The sequence below is a fragment of the Vigna unguiculata genome, chromosome 5 (genome assembly GCF_004118075.2).
Source record: "Vigna unguiculata cultivar IT97K-499-35 chromosome 5, ASM411807v1, whole genome shotgun sequence".
In the NCBI taxonomy this organism is placed as follows: Eukaryota; Viridiplantae; Streptophyta; class Magnoliopsida; order Fabales; family Fabaceae; genus Vigna; species Vigna unguiculata.
In genome coordinates, this window is record NC_040283.1 from 42,415,750 (window position 1) to 42,430,847 (window position 15,098).

Genomic DNA, 15,098 nt, shown 5'->3' on the forward strand with positions numbered 1-15,098 from the left:
ATTTTAATAAGATCTTTAAGTGTAAAGTTATTTTAATTTTTTAATATATTTTTCCATGATCGTCAGTATCATACACGATTTACGAATTTTATATATATTCTTATTCGAAATAGAAGTGTGTAACTTCATTTTTTCTAATTCACTTGTTTTCCTCTTTTTTTTTTTTTGTCGTTGATGTTTGATTAGCATGTTGTTTCTATATGAACTTTCTAGAATATATAGCTCTACACTTAATCTCTAGTCAATAATTTTGAGTGGAAGAAGAAGACAAGATCAAATTGTTAACCTAATTAAGAATCATAATAACTGAGATTAGATTAGATTAGTAATAGAGAAGGTGGAGACAATATAGAAGGTGTTGGTAGGTGGGATGGTGAGAGAAGTTGAAGTTAATGGAGTTGAAGAGCGGATAAACCGGACAAAGAGTGGGTGCACATGGACTAATTATGTATCAAATTAACAAACATGTGTTTTTAATATAAGGAAACAAAGTAATGGCAAATCCCTAATAGAAAAATAAGTATTAGGTACTTAATATAAAAACACCAACGTAAAAAAGTTATTTCAAATTATAATTTTTATACCAGATCTGTTTTTGTGTATTTACCCATATTAAAAATGATAAGTATTTGTGTTTGATATAAAATTAATTTTTTAAAATATTAATGGTGATAAATATTTAATACATTGATAAATTAAATTAAACTAAATGTTTTTATTGCCGTGTGTGATTTTAAATATATATATATATATATATATATATATATATATATATATATATATATATATATACAGTAATTGTTTAGTTAATAGAGTAGATGTGAATTATTTTTAACTATATTGCGTTGGCTGGCGTGATGTGGACCATTTTGTTTCCAGTAAATAATTTAATGCTGAACTAATACATTAAATTTAATTGAAAATCAAAGGAAGGATAATTTCTAGAGATTTGAAATCTTTCAGAAGTTCAGAAATAGTATAAAAATGAGTAAATGACAACCTAAGTAAATCACATAATATGTTTTATTAATATATTATCACATCAAAATTATCATTTAATATTTATGTTTTATGAGACATTTATCTCTTATTAATAAATTAACCTGAAATTGATTAGGAGACTTAATTTGATTAGAGAAAAAAGTTGACCACGTGTGCTAAAAATTATTTATTCACAATAAGTTTAAACTTAAGTTTATAATTATTTATTTAATTTAAAAAACTCAAACCAATTTAACAAAAAAATCGAATAGTTTAGTAGTACATCCCCTTCACGGGTATGTACTTAGGGTTGCCCAATTATGTCGCCACGCCAGCGTGGCCTTATGAAAGTGTGAAATTGAGTAAGTTTGATTTTAATGTTGCAAATTGACCATATATAAAATTGTTCTAATCTGAGAGAAAAATATGACAATTAATATTAATAAATGTTTGATGTAGTTATTTGAAAGTATAGTCTAACATCTTGACCCACTATAAGGTACGTAGCTGTCAACTCTATTTAGACTCGGAAAGATTTACCAACAACCTTCTTCTCAAATATTAAAAGAAAAACATATTATAAGTACTTTTAATTTAAATATATTTTTCTAAAACTATTTAAAAAATAAAAATAATGATAAATATTAATAAGGTGTTTTTTATTGAACAATAAACATGTTGATAATACGTTTTTAATGTAAATTAGTTTCTGAAAAGAGTGCACAGGTGAAAAAAAAAGGTAGTATTTTTTTTCTTGACTCTTACGCCTCTGACTAAACTGAATTAAATAAGAAACCGTTTGGATTAGCGTCCCGTTATTACCTTTTTTTAATTGACCTTTGGAGGGTGACGTTGACGCACGTTGAAACTGTTCCACGGTTCTGTTATAGGTGCTATGTGTCTCAACGCTTTCTCTCTCTTCTCAGGACCAAAGATAACAGGAATCCGCAGATTCGTTTTCATAAAAAGTCCGTGGTTCCCGTTTGGCAAACACTTACAAAGCGAATGGAATTTGACGGTGTTACATCTCCTCTAAACTCCGTTATCCTAAACCAACATCTCCATGGATCCCTTCGTCCACAAGCTCCGTCGCCACCTTCGCGCATGGCTTCACCGATCTCGCTCCGGTAATCACAATTCTCACTCTACACTCCTTCATCTCAATCACTTCTCTCTCAATTTCATGAAATTTCAATCCAATTATCAAATTGAACTCCACGCTCGAAGTTCTCGATCGCTGTGTTGAATTGTTCAGGTGCGGTGTTTTTCGTGCGGAGAATTTCCTATAAAGATGTTCGAAGAGCAACGGATGGCTTCCACAGAATTGTATATAGCAATTCCGATGTTTCTGCGTATGCTGCCAGGTTTGAAGACAGTGGCGGCCTTTGTTTGGTGAGAGAAGTGAAAGGCTTCGATGAAGGAAGCGATCATTTTTACAGACACGTGCAGTTCTTGGGACGCTTGCGGCATCGCCACCTTCTCTCGCTCAAAGGTTTTTCCGTCGGGCGCAATCGCAAGAGGTTCGTCGAGTATGCTCTGTTTCGCATTTCACAGGGATTTATGAAAACAAATTTAGAAGGTCTTTAATTGCGATCATATCTTGTTTCTTGATATTCGGAAAATTAGAATCACTCATAGTTAACGTTGCAGCTGAAATTATAGACATGGACTGCTTTTTAATAAATCTTGAAAAATGTTATGTATTTTATCTTCTTGATTTAATTTTTCAATATGTAATTGTTGAATTCTATTGTGTAAGAAGTGGACGTGGATCACTGTTTGTTACAGTTTGTGCTCACGGTATTGGTGTGGGTAGGTAAACCAGTTTTCTGATTATTTTTTTTTTTATCTCTTCAGATTGCTCATATTTGACAACATAGAAAATGGAAGCTTGAAGGATCATCTAAACGGTAAATTTAGAAAGCTGAAAAAAATGTTTTAGAGGAGCTTCTCAATTACATGTTTTGATTTTGTTTCAATGATTGGGTGTCGGCAGACCCTTTGAAAACTCCCTTAGATTGGAGAACAAGGTTGCAGATAGCCAATGGCGTTGTGGCTGCACTGGTAAGTTCTGCAAATTAAAGCATGTCTGAAACCAGAATATACTAATATTTTCAGAGCATGAAACTGCGATCTTCTTATTAAATTTTCGTGGCAATTAATTTGAAGAACCTGAAATTCTTATGTCTTGTTGAGTTTTTTAAATTGATTGTGGATACGGGAAAACTCTTGATAACTTAGTCATACAGCAAAGTGAATACTGGAAACTCGCTCACTTGGTTCCATACACGAGGGAAGAAGTTAGCTTCTGCGTCGATTCAATTGGCGATCAGTTTCGTTTAGTATCTATCTTCTGCTAAGCGAAGTACTGAAAATATGGCGTGGGTTAGATTAGATCTTTATTAGAAACATAGGACTCTTGTAATTGATAACACACTGACACTGTAGAGTCTGGGGCAACTTTCTAGCATTGGAAGGACGACATAGCTTTGAACGGAAACCCAGTAAAACCCAAACAAACGGGGACAATTGCTCTTTGCTAAGATCACAAAACTCTTTGTTTCATAAGTACCAAGTTGCACAAATGGTGTTCTGACTTCTACCTGGGGCTTACACTGTGATAGCTAAGAAAGTTTTGCTTAACGAGTCATACGTACTGAAGTCAAGCAGGGTGATAGTTAAATTCTCTTTTGGTGCTTTAATCTAAAGCCTTGAAGGAGTGAAAGAGTGAAAAAATAGGAAGTAGAGATGAACAGTAAGGAGACAGGATAAAATAAAAGGTAAAGCTTGGGGAAAAGTAAACACAGGATAATACTGTGCAAGTGATAGTTAGAAGGGTGAGCAGGAAGACAAAAGTATTGGCAAAGAACATTGTGGTTCCAACAATAATTTCTTGATGAATTTTAATATTTAGCTGAAAGATTAAGAGTCTCTTTTCAAGCATTGTTATCTGAATTTTTGTCCATGTGGAAGCAGGAATATTTGTTTCTCTTCAGTGAACCACCCGTATGTCATGTCTCTATCACCTCAAGCAATATTATGTTAGATGAAAACTTCACAGCCAAGGTAAGGAAACAGTTCCCTTTCTCACTGTAAACTTTTGCCTTCTTCACATTATATCACGTTTCAGATTGACTTCTGCAATTACAGCTATCTGACTTTGGCCTTCTTCCATCTGGTGGAAATTCTGATATGATGCCATATTCAGAAGGTCACTTCTTGTAAACTAGTCTCACAAGTTTCAACAAAATCAAATTTCAAACAATTTGTTACTACACATATTTGCTCACCATCTTCGTCTATTTCAGACTGCTTGAAGCAGAAAAGTTGTAGGATTATATTCCAGCTTGGAGTGCTCATACTAGAACTGGTCACTGGTCAGTCTTCAGAGATGGAAGGTTCCGATTTAATTGAATGGATCCAAGAATCACGATTTTACAGTTCCATTGATAAGATGATAGACCCTGATCTAGGTAACAATTATGACTGTACGGAGCTTAAAAGTCTTCTCGCTGTGGCAAAACTATGTATCAAATCATGGGACAAGCCTTCATTTACAATTCCTCAGTTATTCCGGCATCTCCAGAGGAAGATTGATATTACTCATCATCAATAGAATTGTGACCTGTTTTCTTTGAAAACCTTGTAGTTTCTTAGGGAGAATATTTAGCACTCCCTTGTGTAAGTGCTTTCACTTTTCGTGTTGCTTTTTGATAACTGCGATGATGTTCATTTGAAATTACATCAAGAGAAAAAAATTGTTAGTTGTCACTGTTTGTAGTGTGAAATTCAATGTCAGCTCTAATCTTAAATTATAAAATAAAAGAAAGGAAGTTTAGGTAAATACTTTTTCTTCAAAAACGTTAGGTTCTTTTTACAAATAATTAAATTACTAAATAAATAATCGAAATAACAAATATAACAAATTTAAGAACAATGAAATATTGTTAATTAATTGAAAATGAAAGCATCACGTATAAAAAGAAAATTCCATTAATCTGACAAAAAACCGAATTAAGTATTTTTATAACTACTTAATACATTAATTAAAAAACAAAAAATATTTATAAATAAATAAGGGATTTTTTTATTGTTTTTTAATATGTTCCTTACCTCCTATTTTTATTTCATTATTAATAATAAAAAAAGTCCTTCTAAATTTATCTTTATAACTCTTTTTGTTTAATTTAATTTCAAATCGACGTTCATCAAAGGTGGAGCACAAATCTCCACCATAACTAATAATACATGAAATCATAAGTAGTTACGTGGTTGCACCACTTTCTTTTTTACGATCATGTCCTTAAATTCGCATTTTTATGATTTTAAATTACTCGTTACTTCATATTATTACATAATATAAGTATAGTTGATAATAATTATTCTTAAGAAAAAAGTTAAATTTTTAAGTTAAAATTAAGCTATTTTCCAATTATATATATATATATATATATATATATATATATTCGTAAATGCAATTACAAAAATTTTATGTTATGGATAATTATCAATAAATCTATTAAATTCATTATTAAATTTTATTACCAGCTGATAAAATATTTTCTGTTTGTAATCCATCGAAAATATTATTTTATAATAGATTTTGACCTCACAAATTTGATCATCGATAACCAATATATATATATATATATATAATATTTTTAAATTTTAAATTTAATCACAAAATTAAAATTCGTCTTAATAAAATTTTAAAGATAAATAGATATAATTTTTTTCTATTCTAATTACTGAAAATAAAAATTGACGTATCTATTTAAACTGTTTATACATTTAGCATGTTACAACTCCGTCAATCTAAAGCATCACAAAAGTAAAATAACATTTTTGAGACGACATTTTTTTTTAATTTAAAGACCAAAGATATTAAATTTTGAAACAACACAAATTTTATTTTACATTGGAGTTTAAGAATGTTTTTAAGATAATATTTATTTATTTTTTAAGTTTAAAGATTAAATATATTAAATTTTAAGATAATTATTTTATTTTACATTTAAGTTGAAGAGCTACAAAATTTTTTAACCTTATCTCTTTTATCATAAATTATGTTAGAAAGAAAAAGAAAAAAACAATAATGAAAGAAACATAATATTTTTTTTTTCTTCATATTCTTACAAATTCATATTTAAAACAAGTCATAGGATTTGTTTCATATGTGAAATTAAGGAAAAGTTGAAACTTTTTTACATGTTTTTTCTTCTTATAAAAGCTAACATTTTCTTCTTATACACTATTAGTTTTAGGTCTTTTTAATTTTTTATCTTTAAACTAGGATTATTTTAAATACTAATTTGATTTTAGGTCTTGATTTAATTTTTAAATTGAAATTAGTTTAGTAAAAATAACAAATAAAATGAAAGATTTTTTTTCCTTATCTTCAATTCTAATGATTTTACTTCATAACGTTTATTTTAGGTGATAGAATATTCTATAGGATAACATTTGTAATTGATAAATTTGGTATTAAACTTTCTTCGATTCTTGTAGATCTTTTAACCTTTATTCTTTTAAATTGTTTCAAAATTTTTAAAATTTTGTTATTTCACATAAAATCACAAATACACCCAAGTTTTTTTTCTTTTTATGTTAAGATTGAAGTGTTGTATATTTTATAAATGATTTACGAATACTAATACCGTACTACGAGAATTAAAAGTCAATAGAACCCCAAATTTGTTGATGATTTTATAATGTCATTATTTGGCTTTTTGATTTTCATGTTAATATAAATAAAAATTGGTATTATTTTACAACTTAATTATAAAGGATTTATGTTTAGTAACTTAAATTGACATTTATTCTCTTAAATATTAAGAGTAATTAGATGAAGTGTTTTATATACATAAAACCTCTACTGGACTTCGAATTTATGTATGTGAAATTAGAAAGAAACTCTATTAAGGGTTTATTTATTCTGATTTATGCTAGTTGTTTATGTATGTGAAATAGATAATTCATATTGTTTGTAATCTTAAAATATAATAATATCTAATGCAATAGGCATATGAAAATTTAAAAGCATCACAAAACAAAAAAAAGAAAAGAGTTTCTTGCATAGCGATAAATGAAAAGAATGGAAGAGACAGTAGTAGGCAGAGTAGAAAAAAAATATATTGTATTTAGATGGCTTCTGTAAAATAATTTGTCGAAGAATAAATGGTAAGGTGTTTGGTTGTCAAAATCGATTGATCAAACACAAATTATGTTTAAAAATGATATCAAGATCATCAACACTACTCCTCCGATCTGCCCCTATGGTCCATTCATTACTGCTGAGCGCATTGTACTCTCTGAGCACCACCATGGATGTCCTCATCCTCCTCGTACGCCTCCTGCGAACTTTGTTGCCTCCTCCTTGATTCTTCCTCCATGTTCACATCATGAAGTGTAGTCTCTTCACACTCATCCAGCTCCATGTCTGTCAACTTTTGTGATGAAGTCTTTGCTGGCAAAACAGCCTCTATGGCCTTCACCTGATCAAGGCTCAGAGAATCAGGAAATTCCACAGTGAAATGAATGTATAGTCTCCCCTTCATGAACGGCCTCTGGTACATTGGCATTCCCTCATCGTTTATAGCTTTGTATGAATCTGCATGCAAGAAATAATTTGTTCCATGTCAAAAACATCAATGTTTCAACTATCAAGTACAACTAAGACACAAACAATTTGCATACCAGGCTTGACAACCTCCCCAGGGTTTGATTTGATAAGGAGTTGTCGACCATCCAAGTGAGCCAACACAAACTGGAAACCACATAGAGCCTCAGTGAGAGACAAAGTATGTTCGACAAAAAGGTCTTCAGCCTTTCTTTTGAACTTTGGATGTTCCTTCTGTTGCAGGACAAATACAATATCCCCAGTGATTGTATCAGGCTACAAAACAAAAAGCTCAATGTCAGTCTAAGCCCCATAATTATGTATACAAAATTTTATACTCAATAGCTATACATACTGCTTCATCAGCTTCCCCAGGGAATGTAATCTTCTGTCCATTCTGCATCCCTTTCTCCACAACTACTTCAAGTACTTTCTTCTCCTGAACAACCTTCTCTCCCTTGCATTGAGTGCATCGGTCTCTGTCACTGATGGTCTCTCCGGTGCCCTTACACTCATTGCAAGGATGTTGCATTTGCTGAATCATAGAAGGACCAAGGTGCCTGATCGACAACTTCATACCAGTACCCTGGCAACCAGCACAAGTCATTGAAGCCCCAGACTTCGATCCCTTCCTGCAACCAATTAGAAACCTATTACCCAAAGGCAGACAAAGAAACTATAAACACGCCCTGCAAAACCTAAAAGCACAACACGTACCCATTGCATTTTGAACACAACACGTTTCGTGAAAGAGAGAGTTTCTTAGACGTTCCAAGATAAAGATCCTCCAGAGAGACCTTCAGAGGGTGAACCACATCTTCTCCCCGTCTCTGCCTCCTTCCTCTACCGCTACCACCTGTTCACACTCCACAATCAAAAACTCCACTTAAGACTCTTCACAAAACTATCAAGTGAAGGAAATCCCTTCCAACAATAAACAAAGAAACAAACCATACCCCCAGCAAACGGATTTCCACCAAAGAACGAACTGAAGATATCAAACGGATCGTGGCCACCGCCGCCGCCACCCATTCCCTCCTTAAGAGCATCTTCACCGTAAGTATCGTAAATCTCACGTTTCTCAGGGTCACTCAGAACCTCATAGGCTTGAGCAAGCTCCTTGAACTACACAAAATAAGTACAAAAATTCATCACCACAACATCACGAAATACCAAACAACACCATCCAATTACAATCCAAACACATTTTCTCTAACTCTCATGCATCCCTCTAATTCCCCTAACCCTAAATTACTAATCAGGAAAACTCGTAACCACATATCACATAACAAATCATTGATTCCGTAACCAATTAATCAATCAATAACCATTCAGATCGTCATCCGGAATAATCAAAACAAATACATATCAGAAACATCGACAGCGGTTACCTTCTCGGGATCACCGCCTTTGTCAGGGTGATTTTTTATGGCGGCTTTCTTATAAGCCTTTTTCAAATCCTCCTGCGACGCGTTCTTGGCGACGCCAAGGATTTCATAGTACCTAGTGCTGTCGCTTTTCTTGGGCGCTCTCCCAAACATCTTGTTCTTCTACCTCCGAATCCCTAACCCTAATTTTCACCGAGATCCGCGTGTTGTGGCTGCACTAGATCTCCAAGGAATGCAAGGGAAGAAGAAATAAGCGCTCCGAGCAAATGTTATTCACTAATTCCTCGTCTCGCGTGTTTATAGTATCCGTACTTGATTGGTTAAATGGCCACGATCCAACCTCAAATATTCTTAGGTTGCAGAAGGGTCTAGAATTTTTATTCGCCAAGTTTTTGTGAGTAATTGTGGACCGTTGGATCCATCTGAAGCTTTGACGGATCTTGGTTTTTCTTCTAGATCCTTCTTTAGCGAAAAGCGAAGGTTTTTTTTACCTTTTATTTTATTTATTTTAATTACTTTTATTATTAAATCATTTGCCACCTCCTGGCGCCAGACTTGACTTCTTTAGTATATTCCACGAGTGCCCCCACTAACCGCTTGGTCCCATTCCTTAATAAGACCAATGTCATTATCATTGAAAAAATGCGGTCCTTAATTTTGATTTGTTTGGAAAAATAAATTTTTCGTGTGTTTGGTAAACGGAAATTTTTTGGATTTTTGAAATCTTAGGGCGTGTTCCTTTGTAACGATGGATATGGAAAAAAGTGAAGATGGATTTGTGTAGATTTGGGTGAATGGATATTTGTGTTTTTTTGAGTGAATTTAGAGGGTAAAATGAGTGGATTTGAAGATAAATTTTATGAAAGTTAGTGAAAGATTTGATTGATGTGATAGATAAAATTAATTGTTAAAATAGATATATTTATGAAGTTACCATAATACCCTTGTGTAAAAAGGGATGAATTTTTGAATTGATGTTCTTGAAATAATTTCTAAATTAGTAATTTTTAGTCATAAAAAATAAATTATTTTTTTGAAAACTGAAAAAAAAAATGAATGAAAAACACGCAACACGCAACTGAATGAAAAAAAAACCATGACAGCGGTGTGGTAACCGATGTCGCTCCTTTGAAAACAAGGCACCAGTTACGTAATCGGTGTCATCCCCTCTATCTCACACAACACAACACCGGTGCCATCCCAGCTTTAACACACAACTCCGGTACCATCCCCAAACACAGCCCTGCAACACCTCTCATGGCACCACCGCAACACCTCTCACGACCACCACCACACCCCAAACCACTTCATCTTCTTCCCCCTCCATGCACACAAGGGCAATTTGGTAAAGACTCTCATTATACTCGTTTATCTCTCCTTTCTATCGTGGATGAAATAATACATCCATCCCTCAAATTTGCACTCCCATATCGCTTCAAATCACTGAAATCAAACACGTTTGAAAACCAATTTCGCGCTCCCAAATTCATTGAAACAATGCAACTCCCTACAAAGAACAGGCCGTTAATGTTGGAAATATGATTCTCAGGTTTGATTAACTTTTTAGAAAATAACATTTTTAAGAATTGGAGTTTTTTATGATACATTCTTTTTGGCTAAATCTTCTACCAAAACAGCCTCCGGAAGATTGGAAATTGAATTTATTGAATAAAATATTATTATGAAGAAAATAACATATCATTATTTTTATTAAGTCATTTTAATATCATTATTTTTGTTGTCATTTTAATATGGTGACGAATTATGTAAACTCCCTTTTTCTTTTTTGTTTATGGGATGTGCCAGACTATGAGTTTAAGGTCTAAGTCAGTCCATAAGGGAGCTTCTAGAACCCCACACTCAACATCTCACTCTCATTTGGTCTCATTTCCAAAAATTGTTCCTATTCTCCCTCTTTATTATGAAGTAGGAGCTCTGTTAGGATTTCAATCACGTTCTTCTACGAGCTAGCTAAGCTCATTCTGCCTCCAAGTAAGTTGAGCCCTAAACTTTCGTGTCTTTTCTTCCTCTTTCCAGTTCAGGTGCGTTGGTTTGGTCTAGGGTTCATCCTCATACTCCTGTTTTGTTTTGGTATTCCCGTTTCAGCTTACTAATCGATTCCTGGAGTTGTGGTGCTCATCTGTTAGGTGTTTGCCTTCGTTTGCTAGCATTGTCCAGGTAAGGAAAGTTAGGGTGTTTTCTCATTTTTAAAGTATGTTGCATGTGTTTGGCCTGATTCATGTTCCTCAAGCTTGGATGTTATTGTTGATTGTGTGGAAATATCTTGGTTGTGCTTCTAGATTGTCCTGCATGCGTGAACAGTGGAAGAGAATTGGTATTTTCGCCCAAGCGAGCATGTCTTGCCTAGGCGAGAATAGTAGAGGCTCGCCCTAGATGTTATGAGATAACATGTGGAATATGGTATGAGAAACATGAATGTGGCATGAGATATACATAATTCCATGAATCTATTGGTGAGATTTCATGGTGGTGTTGTCGTGTATATAATTAGATAAGGATTCAAGTAAGGATTGCATCCCGAAACTCTAAATAATCAATTAGTCTCAGGTATAGCAAACTGATTCAAGTGATGAGAGTAGCAGGATGTCCTAATCTTTGGCAGGATAATGACCTTAGATGATTGAAGGCTAATCTTGTGCGTGGTAAGGTAAAACCCATTGACAATTGCTCTGCAGAGTAGTAGAGGTCATCATAAGTGCAAGCATCCAGTGAATTCGATCTTCTTATATATATCCGGATAAATTGAGTCTTAGAATCATATTGTTGTTTATTATCGCATGAATTGGGTGTCTACTGCTTTATATGATTGTGACCTGATTTAACTTTTATTTGCTCAATAACATGATAAAAAATATATTTTTACATTAGTTTACCCTTTCCTTTGTGTTTGTTCTTTGCTTAGTGATCACCTTTATTGGTGTAAGCAGATGAAGGAATTCCTGGAGATAGATCTGATGGTGGTGATGTTGTTGTCTAGTTTGAAAATGTTAGTTATGGCTCTCTTGAGCAGCCTTAAGGCACTAATGCCTTTGTAATCTCTTGCTCTAAAAGCAGTCTTTTTGCAAGAACTGTTGCACTTAGTGTTCTTGTTCATGGCATTGTGTAGTGCCTTTGCTTTTTTTTTTCAGTATATTTGGATGACTGTAAAATCCTTTATACTATATGTCTCGTGCTCTACTTTTACTATAATTATGCGACTTTTATTTAGTAGATTTATTCTATATTAAATGGGATGTCACAAATTAGTAATCGTAGGTGAATATTCTTAGAAATACATTTTTAAAATAAATATGATTTTTGGGTATATAAATTTGTTCTCTCCACCAAAAGAGTCTTAGAGGGGTGATTAACATTAAAAAAAGTTATTTTTATAATAATTTGAAGTTGGGGAAATAATTTTTCATGTTCAGTTTACATTTTTAATTTATTTTTTAATAGATAACATAATCATGAACAATGTAAAAGTAAACTTTGTAAGTTCAATTTTTTGTTGTGTTTCAAGTAAATGGATTCAACTTTAGTGGGTAAGGGGCCATAGTCAGTTCATTAGGGGCCTTCAAAACCCCTTTCCAGCCACTAACTCTTATTCTGTCTCCCAAAACTGAAATATCTCACCACTTATTTTCTCCTTTCAGAAGTTGAGTTAAGGCTTGAGCAAGATCCTCTTTCGAACTAGCTGAACAGTTTGTCCCTCTACGTAAGTCGAACTCAAAACCCTTCTCTATTTCTTTTCTTTTCGGTTCCAGTCTTGGCCTAGTGCGATTTTTGGTCAAGGAACTGATTATGTCTTATGTGTTCTTGTTTCCAACTCCTTAAGCTGTAGACGTGCGGTTTTGCTTTTTTGTTTGGTATTGGTTTTAGCTGGTTTAACATCTGTTAAGGTAAGGGAATCTAGGGCTTTAAAACTTTTTGAGGTGTCTTGCATATTTTTGGTTTTGAATCGTGCTTAAAATGCTTGTTTGATGTTTGTGGTTGTGTTTTTGTTAGTTTTGTTGTTTGAGATTTTTGGTTTTTGCATGCTAAAACTAGTAAAAATTTGTTATTCTAGCTTAAGCGATAATTTTTGGCTTAAGATAAGTTTGAGTTAAGTGAGAATTTATAGCTTAAGCGAGATCAGTCTAGCTTAAGCGAGAATAGCAGAATTTAACTTTGCTCTCTATTCGAATTTTAGCTTAAGCGAGATTAGTGTAGCTTATTCGAGACCAATCTAGCTTAAGCGAGAATTTATAGCTTAAGCGATATTAGTCTTGCTTAAGCGATAATTGTTGTAAAATTTTAATTATTTACTTTAATTTATGATTGATTGAGTTAATGTTAGAAATATGATTTATGAAGCTATGCATGAATGATGTGACATTTTTTGACCTGTACTTGATATGTTTAGCTTGAGATGATAATTATTCTGAGATAACATGTGAAATGTTAATGGTAAAAGAGTTTCAAAGGAAAATAATTGGTGATGGTATGGTTAGTGTATGCCTTGAGATAGGAGATGTCTAGATAAGGAAGGTATTTTGAACTCTAATAATCACTCACACTCATGTATAGTAGAGTGATTATGTGGTGAGAGTTGCAAGAGATCCTAGTCTTGGGAGGAGTTTGAGCCTGAAACATATTGGGATTAACCTTGTAATTGATTTGGTGATAATCCCTTATGGCTAGACTTTGCAGAGTTTAAAAATCAATGTAGGTGCATACTTCCTTAGAATTCTATATAAAGCGCATAATCCAGATAATTGAGTCAGAGGTCTTGCATTGTTTGCCATCGCATGCCTTGTATGCTTACTTATTTATGTGTTTATAATTTGTTTAAGGAATGGCCTGCTCACTTATATGATAAAATATCTTTTTATCTCTAGCTTACCCTTTCTTCATGTGTTGTGTTTTTTGCATCGCTTTTCCCTTTTTGCAATGATCACCAATTTTTTTGTGTGAGCAAATGTGGAAACCCGTAGTAGTTACCATGCAGATGAAGATGTTGTAATGTATTTTAGTTGTGCGTTGGATTTGGCTCACTACTGAGCCTATTTTGAAGAAACTTTCTTTAATTGAAATTCAATTGCTTTGTGAGCAACCTTTTGTCAAACTGTTTCATGTTTAGATTCTGTTCATGACATTGTATTGTGCCTTTGACTTTTTCTTCCCGTATATTATTCATGGCTGTAATGGTTGATACCTTTATACTTATTGTCGCATGCTCTTTTTATATTATAATTATATGATGCATCATTTATTAGAAAAATTCTATTAAAAATGGGATGCCACATACTTTATAAAAAAATTTCCATTATTTTGTTATTAAAAATTTGAATTATAAATAAAATATTTAATTAATTGAATTATATTTTATAAAAGTTTCTATTTGTCTAGAAAAATATTTTTTTCTTCTTTCTTTGTGCTTTTCTTCTAACTCATCTATTCATTTTGTTTAAATATCGGAGTGCATCATAAGAGTTTTAAAGAAAAATACTATCACCCTAGCCAATCTGAATTTTCATGCAAGTAAGTTTATCTTCTTTTTTAAATCATTTTTTAAAATATTGCATGCGTACGATGCTACATGGTCACATGTGACTAAAAATGGTTCAAGATGAATCTCTCTTTGTATGTGTCATTAGGATGTATTCAGATAATTGTTGAGTTTTTTTTTTTTTGTACATGTAAAGTATCATGTGTGATGTTCCTGTTGGGATGAGATGTATTCACTCTTCCTCTAATCCTTCAAATCATTAGTCTTTTTACTACTCTGATCGAGATGTTCTATTTCGATGAGGATGGTGTGACCTCATTGGGGAGCTTGCAAAAACACTCATACGTTCAAGTTAGTTAAGTTGGTTACTAACAATAACATCAAGATTAAATGAGATCATTGACTTACCTCGTGAATAATATTATTTATACTACTTGGATGGGTCCTACTTGTTGGACCTAAGGTTCGCAAAATTAACTTGTCTTTAGGTTTTCTAATGTCTTTACATGTCCTTACTCACTTTGTGATTTGTCCTTTTGCTTAAGTGAATTCGTACTATAATAGTGATTTACGTGTCTTTAGTCTCTTAATGCATGTCGAGGTGCCTTCGACCTACACA

The 15,098-nt window shown here is 32.9% G+C and overlaps 2 protein-coding genes across 2 annotated transcripts; one reads left to right on the top strand and one right to left on the bottom strand.

Moving 5' to 3' along the window:
- The first annotated feature begins 1,847 nt into the window (after positions 1–1,847).
- Positions 1,848–4,622, top strand: LOC114186107 (probable receptor-like protein kinase At1g49730). Its single transcript, XM_028074131.1, has 7 exons — positions 1,848–2,108; positions 2,237–2,501; positions 2,839–2,891; positions 2,978–3,045; positions 3,958–4,047; positions 4,132–4,192; positions 4,290–4,622. Exons 1-7 carry the CDS (start codon positions 2,045–2,047, stop codon positions 4,595–4,597), a joined length of 909 nt encoding a protein of 302 aa, XP_027929932.1. The 5' UTR covers positions 1,848–2,044; the 3' UTR covers positions 4,598–4,622.
- Positions 4,623–7,091: 2,469 nt separating this feature from the next.
- On the bottom strand, positions 7,092–9,349 carry LOC114185577 (dnaJ protein homolog). Its single transcript, XM_028073392.1, has 6 exons — positions 8,992–9,349; positions 8,557–8,725; positions 8,318–8,456; positions 7,956–8,232; positions 7,678–7,876; positions 7,092–7,591 (listed from the first exon to the last, which is right to left on the bottom strand). The coding sequence occupies exons 1-6, from the start codon at positions 9,139–9,141 to the stop codon at positions 7,269–7,271; spliced, it is 1,257 nt and encodes a 418-aa protein (XP_027929193.1). The 5' UTR covers positions 9,142–9,349; the 3' UTR covers positions 7,092–7,268.
- Positions 9,350–15,098: the final 5,749 nt, after the last annotated feature.